Source organism: Mangifera indica, chromosome 8 (assembly GCF_011075055.1).
Source record: "Mangifera indica cultivar Alphonso chromosome 8, CATAS_Mindica_2.1, whole genome shotgun sequence".
NCBI lineage: Eukaryota > Viridiplantae > Streptophyta > Magnoliopsida > Sapindales > Anacardiaceae > Mangifera > Mangifera indica.
In genome coordinates, this window is record NC_058144.1 from 13,904,415 (window position 1) to 13,913,982 (window position 9,568).

Consider the following 9,568-nt stretch of genomic DNA (forward strand, 5'->3'; position numbering starts at 1 on the left):
AGGTAAGATAAAGGGGGAGACCCATCAAAGGAAGAAAAAAATCTTTATGACTCAAATAACAATTAACATATACATGGTATATAATTGACAACAAAATTTAATAATATAACAAAAATAAGCTAACGTTTTCAATCATGCATCATCTTCTTTATCTTCTTCTTGCCAAACAATAGCTGTGGGACTCAGCAGGCTCAGTGATAAATAGTAGTTAGCCAGAGTAAAAGAAATAAGTTTACATTATATTCTCCATTATTTGAAAAAATAACAAGAAAAATAAATAAATTTTATTGTTCCTCTCTACATTGGTAATAATGGAAAATTTATTGGTAGCATCATGAATTAAATTCTAGATTAATTCTCCAGTTCATCAAGCAGGATTTCTTGGTAGCGGCATTCTTGACTGCAGAAAGCTTTGTCACCCCTGCATTCCAATTAAATTAGATTCTCAATTAATTATGATTAAACAAGATAAAATCATACATCTAAAAATAACTAAGCATGCAAACCTGTAGATGTAAACGTCGTTTTTCTGTTCAAGATTCTTCCTGCAAGTATGGCAAAAGCTGAGGAAATTAATGTTATTATTCTCCCCTGAGAAGTCGGATTTTTCAGATAAAGAACAGTAGCTCTCGATAATGCAGTCGTCAAATATGTGAGTAGTTTTCGGATTCGCTCCATGTGATATCACGCACGTATAATCTTCAGAAAGCTCCATTTCTGTCGCAGAAGTACACCCTGGAGAAATAACATCGTCTCTTTCGACAACTGGAGATTTTTGGGACGGACATGGAGATGGACAAGGATTAGAAACAGGCATGGCAGAAAGTTGAACTCTTAGTTTGTTTCCAAAGAAAACGTTTTTGTTGTTTGGTTTAGAAGGATTCTCCTCAATGGTTTTATTGTCAGTTAAGACGTCAATAAGACCTTGAGTACTAATGGCTTTAGACTCTGAATTTCCCTTGGAATGTTTAGGAGGAGACTTCAATATGTCATCGGAGATGAAGTTGCAAATAGGAGAGAATGGTTTTGAGTCGAGGAATGAAGTTGGAGTTATGGCAACTTCAGCTTCAGCGAGGCCATTTGTTGTCAAAGCTCGGAATCGTGGAGAAAATAAGAAAGAGATCGGTCTCTTGTTGCTTTGAGAGTTTAATGATGATTGAAAACTGTGATGATCCGCCATTAAACTTTGCTTGCTCGTCACTGCTCTTGATCTATTTCTCAACATTACTGAATGGTTTTTCTGCCCAAAAAGGAGAGAAAGATAGATAGATGTAAATTCGATTCAGTTTTGGAGATGAAGAATTTAACGGAGAAGAAGAAACTAAAAAGATAACTCACCTTAATCTGGAGATTAAAACGAGGCAGAGACCACAATGATTATCAAGCTTCTGAGGCTTTAAATTTCACGAACCTTTACTGTGAACGCGTTTCTATGAGTTCTACTCTTCTGTCTAACACACAAACCCAGAAAAAAAAAAAAAAACTGACGGCAGACACTCTTGGGAAGCTGAAATTGGTCCTAAATCCCTGTAGCCTCCAGGTTCGAAGTAAAAACAAATGAATAAAAACTGGGTTTCCTCAACGTTTTTGTTAGTTTTTGTAAGAATAAATTCTTGTACTCATCATAATCACGCGCATACAACAACTCATATGATACAACCGCTTCAAAAAGAAGTGTATTTTATATAAAGTCCCGATGCTAAATTGAGTCAGAAAGAGAAAAAATTGCTTCGCTCTTCCCCATGAAAGACGCACAAAAAGAAAAAGATAAACCACTTTCTCTCTTCCTCAACTTTACCTTCTCTTTTTGTATGGGCATGAAACTTTGCTTTACAGAAGGAGAGTAATGTAATTGAGAAAGATAAAACTGTACAGTTGAAAGGGAATAGATAAGCCGTAAGGGTTTGGGTTTTGAAGAGAAAGATTGAGAGCCGTGTGCATGAGAATCAGCTGTATAAAAATTAAAGTTATGTAGCCAATTGCGTGACGTTGTTTCCATTTATTATTTTTCTGTGTACCATGGAGATATTTTTTCTCGCTATTTTGTCATGATTATCCCTTCTCCCTTGGCTTGGTCTTTGTTTTAACTGTTATGAATTATGACTTACCAAAAAATAATAATAATAAATATTAATTTAGAGATTAAACATGATATTTTAATTCAAGATCAATTAATTTTAAATTAAAATAAAATGATATTTAATTATTTAATTATATATTATTTTTAATAATTAAATTATTATTTATTATAAATTCACGTGCTATAACTTTGTCTTTAAATATGAAACCTTCTAATCCAGTTCTTTTTCTCTTAAGTATTTAGTTCTCGTCACTTCAAAATTGTACCCATTAGAAATTAAAGGGTTTTATGACCATTTTTAATAATGAGTATAAATCATTAATTTTTAAATTGGATTAAATTGATTGATTCGATCGATTAAACTATAAATCAATTTATAATCTGATCTAATTTATATAAAAATATTGATTAATATAGAATTCGGTTAAATTCAGTAAACTTGTTAAATCATAAAAACCATTTAAAATCAATAAAATGAAGATTATATAATATTATTCAGATTTTGTCTTATTAAAATTAAAAAGGATTAAATTTTGTAAAATATTAATTAAATTAATGATAAACTTTTAAATTAGTTTTTTTTTTTATCCATGTAATAGAGTGTCAATTGTTTAATTAACATATTTGAAATTATTTTTTTGTTTCTTTTCAGTTTTTTTTTTACTAATTTGAAATTTATATTTCAAAGAAATAAATATACTTTGCTATTATTAATAATTTTACAAAATTGTTTCTAATGAATTTTATATTTTTTATATTTAACACTATTAAAAATATATATAATAACTTAAAAATAAATTGGACTAATCATATAGTAAATAATGAGATAACTGGAGCAACTATAAATCTGATTTTAAAAACACCAGTGTAATTTCAGCATTATCGGGGGTTATTTTATTATTTACTATAAATTATTATTATATTTATGAATATTTTTATAATTATTTTATGTTAGTATTGTCAATTTTTATGAGCCCTCATTGGGACCAGTTTGGCTGTGAAGTCAACGATGATAGGGAATTTTGAGGTGTTTCTTCTGTGGAGATTATATATATAGGCCCCACTTCGAGCGGCCCTACTAGTCTTTGTAATTATTTTTGACTTGTTCAACTTAACCATGGGCTTCAATAAGTTCAACGAAGTGACTTTCCCGCAAAAAGGTTAAGATTTGATTAGGGTAATCTCTCTTTCATATAAAAAATTTAACCTAGTTAATTTATGATTAAATAGTAAAATATTACAATAAAATAAACTCTAAATTATTTGATATTATGTTTATTGTTATATAATTAATTAAGCAAATATGAAAGATAAAGAAATGAAAGGAAGAATTGAGAAGAAAGGAGAAGAGAGCAAGCTATGGAAATATGAATTTCGGATGAAGAAAAGAGAAGAGAAATATGTACATAAATTGAGAGAGAGGGGAGGTATTTATACACAAATTTTTCACCAACTCCCCTTGACAAATTTGGCTTGCTCATATAAAAGGCATTTAATGCCTTCCTTCAATTTTCCAATTTCATTATCATGTAGCCACTCTCCCATAAATGCTTTCCCATGACATTACTTTGACTTGATGAGGTGGAAAGCCACCTAGATGTATAATACTCCCCTTTGGATTTTCACTACTTACAGATAATTATATTAACTTTGCTTAAGGAAAAACCCAATAGGATAAAAACCAAAGCAAAGAAATATAATTATTAAATGTCCTGTAAGTTGGTGTTGGACGTGTTTAAACTATCTTATTAAAAACCTTACTAGGAAAACCCAATGGGACAAAACCTAGTTAAGGGAAAAAGAGTACAGTGCATATTTTGTCCACAATATTATATACTTCAAAAATTGCTCTGATAAATGCTCCTCCTGATGAATACTCCCCCTCTTTATAGTGAAATTAATTTGATTGTTTATTGAGCCACTGCATACCAATGTTATAAACTAACTTCTCAAATGTTGATGTCGGAAGTGTCTTGGTGAACAAATCTGTCAGATTCTTACTGGATCTTATTTGCTTGACATCAATCTTTTTGCTCTACTGGAGCTCATAAGTGTAGAAGAACTTTGGTGAGATATGTTTGGTTCTATCTCCTTTGATGTATCCTCCTCTAATTTGGGCTATACATGTTGCATTGTCTTCATATAATATAGAAGGAGTATCTGTTGTAGAGGGAAGACTTCATGCATTCTGGATATAATGGATGACAGACCATAACCATATGCATTCTCGGCTGGCTTTATAGAGAGCTAGAATTTCTGAATGATTTGAGGACGTAGCAACCAAGGTTTGTTTGGTCGAGCGTCATGATATTGTTGTGTCATTATAAGTAAAAACATATCCCGTCTGTGAACGGGCTTTATGTGGGTCAGAAAGATAACCAGCATCTGCATATCCAACTAAACTAGGATTTTTAGGGGATTTGACAGAATAGAATAATCCCAAATCTCTAGTTCCATATAAGTAACGGAGTATATGTTTGATTCCATTCCAATGGCGACGGGTTGGTGCAGAGTTAAATCAGGCTAGCAAATTAACTGCGAAAGATATATCCGGTCTAGTGCATTGGGTCAAATATAATAAGGCTCCAATGACATTAAGACACGGTACTTCAGGACCTAGTATCTTTTCATCTTTTTCTTTAGGACGAAATGGATCTTTTTGCAGATCAAGAGATCGAACAACCATTGGGGTGCTCAAAGGATGAGCCTTATCCATATGAAAACGTTTTAATAATTTGTCGATATAAGTTGATTGATGGATAAGTATTCCATTTGGATTGCATTTGATCTGCAGGCCGAAACAATATTTGGTTTTTCCCAAATCCTTCATTTCAAATTCTTTTTTCAGATATTCAACAGTTTTTGAGAGCTCTTCAGGAGTCCCAATTAAATTCATGTCATCAACATAAACTGTTATAATAGCAAATCTCGATTCTGATATTTTGATAAAGACACATGGGCATATAGAGTCATTCTCATAGCCTTATTTTTTCAAATATTCACTGAGGCGGTTGTACCACATACGTCTGGATTGTTTTAATCCGTATAATGATTGTTGTAATTTAATTGAGTACAAGTCTCTTGAATTGCCACTTTTTGCTTCAGGCAATTTGTATCCTTCAAAGAGTTTCATGTAAATTTCAGTGTCCAAATTCCCATATAAATAAGCAGTAACTACATCCATTAGACGCATATCTAGTCCTTCAGAGACTGTTAAATTGATTAAATATTTGAATGTGGTTATATCCATCACAGGTGCATATGTTTCATCAAAGTCTATATCGGGCCTTTGGGAAAAGCCTTGGGCTACAAGCCTGACTTTATATCTAGCAATTTCATTTTTCTCATTTCTTTTTCTCACAAATACCCATTTATATCCAACGGGTTGTACGTCTTGAGGTGTTAGAACTATAGGCCCAAACACTTGACGTTTTGCTAGAGAAGCTAATTCTACTTGAATTGCTTCTTCCCATTTAGGCCAATCATGTCTTTGTTTGCACTCAACCATAGTACGTGGTTCAAAATCATCATCATTCAAAATTTCAGTAGCTACTGCAAATGAGAATATATCATCAATTATAATTGTGTCACGATTCCACATCTCTCGTGTATGAAAATTATTTAAAGATATTTCAATATTCTCATTTTCTTATTCTTCAGGATTTTGTACCACTTCAGGAGTTTGTGCCACTTCAGGGGCTTTAGTCTCTTCAGAGACCATAACCTCTTCTGGAGGAATATTAGAGAGTATAGATTTTTCAATTATCTTAGGATCATCATTATTGATATTTGTTTGATTATTTACCTTTCTTTTTTGAGGAATAGTATCCTTTGATCCAACAGGTCTACCACGCTTCTAGCGTGTAGTAGATTGATCAATCACGACTCGAATAGATTGATCAGTGATACCCTTAGACGAATCCCACATCGACAAAGCACGGGAGAGATGTTGGGTCTGTGTGTGCTCTGTCTATGGATCCCATATTGGTTAGTGGTGGGAGAATTGGATTGGTTAAATAGCCTGTGAGCTCCTTAACTGTTAAGACGCGTTTTGGGTTACAAAGCCCAGAAGCAAACCCATGATGGACTGTGTGTCCAAAGTGGACAATATCTTAATAGTGGGCCGGGCTATTGGACCTGGGGTGTTACATCACATTGATTCTTGTTGGTGCATTAGCAGCTGAAACATGTGATCTTGTCATTTTGCCGTATCTACAAATGCATCAGGCATTTGGTTAGCAATAATTTGTAAACGCACTATCCTCTGTATCTTAGTTTCACTTTGGGATGTGCGAGGATCTAAATGAGACATGGTAGGTACATACCAAGTAAGTTCATGCCTAGCTTCAGGAGGCATTTTTTTTCCCCTAAAGATGGGAAAGTTGTCTCATTAAAGTGACAATCTGTAAATCGTACAGTGAAAAGATCACCTGTTAATGGTTCCAGATACCTGATAATGGATGGTGAATTATATTCAACATATATTCCCAAATTATATTGGGGTCCCATTTTTGTGCGTTGAGGAGATGCAATGGAAACATATACAGCACAACCAAATATTCTTAAATGAGATACATCAGATTGGTAACCAAGGACTAACTGTAAGGGAGAATATTGATGATAAGAAGAAGGTCGCAAGCGAATTAATGCTGCAGCATGTAATATAGCATGTCCCCATATAGAAGTAGGTAATTGAGTTTTTAGTAACAAGGTACGTGCAATTACCTGAAGTCGTTTGATAAGAGACTTAGCTAATCCATTCTATGTGTAGACATGTGGGACTGGATGTTCAACCTCAATCCCTATAGACATGCAATAATCATCAAATGTTTTGGATGTAAATTCACCAGCATTATCTAGCCGTATTGACTTGATCGAATAATCTGCAAAATGTGCTTTTAATTTAATAATTTGTGCTAACAGTTTAGCAAATACAACATTTCGAGTAGGCAATAAACAAACATGAGACCATCGTGCAGATGCATCAATTAAGACCATAAAATAACGAAATGACCCACTTGGTGGATGAATAGGTTCACATATATCCCCTTGAATTCTTTGTAGGAATGATGGCGATTCATCTCCAATTTTGGAGGAAGATGGTCTTATTACTAATTTACCTTGAGAACAGGCGATGCAGAATTGTTCATTGGATAATAAAATTTTATGATTCTGTAATGTATGTCTATGTGAGTTTTCAATAATCCTACGCATCATTGTAGATCCTAGGTGGCCTAAGCGGTCATGCCAAAGCATAAATGCTTTTGGATCAATGAACTTCTAGTTCAAAACTGTGTAGGTTTTAATTGCCTTTATGATTGTCTAATACAATCCAGATGATAAAGCATGTAATTTTTCTAGTATAAGCCTTCTTCCAGAGGCATTACTAGTTATACAAATGAATTCTGCACAATTTTTACTCATGGTTTCAATATGATAACCATTATTTCTTATATCTTTAAAACTGAGTAGATTTCTTCTGGATCTACTTGAATATAATGCATCATTGATGTTTAATTTGGTCACATTGTTTAACATAATTGTACCTCTTCCGAAGCCTTCAATCAAATTAATTGATCCCGATATAATATTTACTTTAGCTTCTATTGGTGATAAAGTTAAGAAGAATCTTTTTTCCTTTAATATAGTGTGGGTGGTTACACTATCGACCAAACACAGGTTTCTATCACCAGCTTTTGAAGTTAACGCTTCAAGTTTTGAGTCCATTTCCTTTCATTTTAAAATTTATATTAGTGATTACAAAATTTGAAAGGAAGAAACATATAGTACTAATTACACACTATAATATACATAATTTCTTAGTCTTGAAGAAATTCTGAAAGGTCAAAGTTTGCTAGATCTATAGGGTCTGGATTATCAACACAATTTGATTCGATCTTATAGTCTGCATTTTTAATAGATGCTTGGTATAAATCTATCAAATGTCTTAACGTACGATAGGTACGCGACCAATGACCTTTAGAACCACATCTATAACATTTACTTTCATGGTTCTGTGGTTTATTCTGCATCATTTTCCCTTTATCTTGTTTTGCTTCATCTTTGGTCCTTTGAAGGTGGAAAGATTTTCTATTATGACCACCTCTGAATCGAAACTTATTTCGTCCAGGACCTCGTCTGTGCCCACGATGACTACTACTAGTAGTTGCGTTCACTTCAGGGAATGGGGCAGTACTAGTAGGGCGTGTCTGATGGTTCCTTAACAATAATTCATTGTTTTGCTCAGCCACCAGTAAACAAGATATCAGTTCAAAATATTTTTTAAAATTTCTTTCCCTATATTGCTGCTGCAGGAGTATATTTAAGGGATGAAATGTGGAAAAAGTTTTTTCTAACATATTTTCTTCAGTTATTTTTTCTCCACATAGTCTCATTCGAGAGACAATTCTGAACATGGCAGCGTTATATTCACTTACAAATTTAAAATCTTGTAAACGTAAATGAGTCCATTCATATTGGACCATTAGTAATGTTATTGATTTATGATGATCGAATCTTTCTTTCAGATTTCTCCATAATTCCAGTGGATCCATAATATCCACGTATTCTGCTCGTAGCCCTTCGTGGATATGATGACGAAGGAAAATAGTAGCTTTAGATTTATCCTACTGGGATGCATTATTTTCTTCTTTTAATGTTTCTCCAAGGTTCATTGATTGTGGATGGAGAATTGTGTCCAATGCCCATTCAGAATAATTTTCTCCATCTAATCGAAGGGCAACATATTGAAGTTTTATAAGATTTGTCATTTTCACCAACTGCAGGTTGATGAAAGAAATAACAATTAGTGATATAATGAAGAAAAATTATGTGCGAACTTCAGGTTTTTATTTATCATATATTCACAAAACTTTTGGTTTTATGATTCATATTCATAATATTATATTATGTAAAACTTACATAATATTTTAGATTTCTATTTTATTATTTTTATCACTTATGTAATCTTCAGGCTGCAAGTAGGATGTAATTATAATAAATATATCAGTGAAATATAGGACTTCAGGCCTATATATATTTTTTCATGATTTTGTAATCTTTAGGTTACAAATTATATATAGTAATCATATTTAAGACTTCAGGTCTATATTCATAATTTTTGTAACTTCAGGTCACAAGTAATGTTCAGAACTTCAGGTAAAGGTTTCAGGACTTCAAGTCCAGATTTTTGATTTTGCAAACTGAGCAGATGGTGTTGATAACGTGTTATATAATTAATTAAGCAAATATGAAAGATACAGAAATGAAAGGAAGAATTGAGAAGAAAGGAGAAGATAGTAAAGGAGAAAAGAGCAAGCTATGGAAATATGAATTCCAGATGAAGAAAAGAGAAGAGAAATATGTATATAAATTGAGAGAGAGGGGAGGTATTTTTACACAAATTTTTCACCAACTCCTCTTGACAAATTTGGCTTGCTCATATAAAAGGCATTTAATGCCTTCCTTCAATTTTCCAATTTCATCATC

The 9,568-nt window shown here is 32.8% G+C and overlaps 1 protein-coding gene across 1 annotated transcript; it reads right to left on the reverse strand.

Annotated features, from left to right (window-relative positions):
* Positions 1–218: 218 nt before the first annotated feature.
* LOC123222755 (FCS-Like Zinc finger 8-like) lies at positions 219–1,887 on the reverse strand. Its single transcript, XM_044645695.1, has 3 exons — positions 1,339–1,887; positions 507–1,240; positions 219–421 (listed from the first exon to the last, which is right to left on the reverse strand). The coding sequence occupies exons 2-3, from the start codon at positions 1,223–1,225 to the stop codon at positions 352–354; spliced, it is 789 nt and encodes a 262-aa protein (XP_044501630.1). The 5' UTR covers positions 1,226–1,240; positions 1,339–1,887; the 3' UTR covers positions 219–351.
* Between the last annotated feature and the right edge of the window lie 7,681 nt (positions 1,888–9,568).

Coding starts and splice junctions, on each gene's coding strand:
- LOC123222755 (XM_044645695.1), bottom strand. CDS start 1,225: ATGTTGAGAAATAGATCAAGAGCAGTGACGAGCAAGCAAAGTTTAATG. Junction 422..506: donor AACGACGTTTACATCTACAG/GTTTGCATGCTT, acceptor ATTGGAATGCAG/GGGTGACAAAGCTTTCTGCA.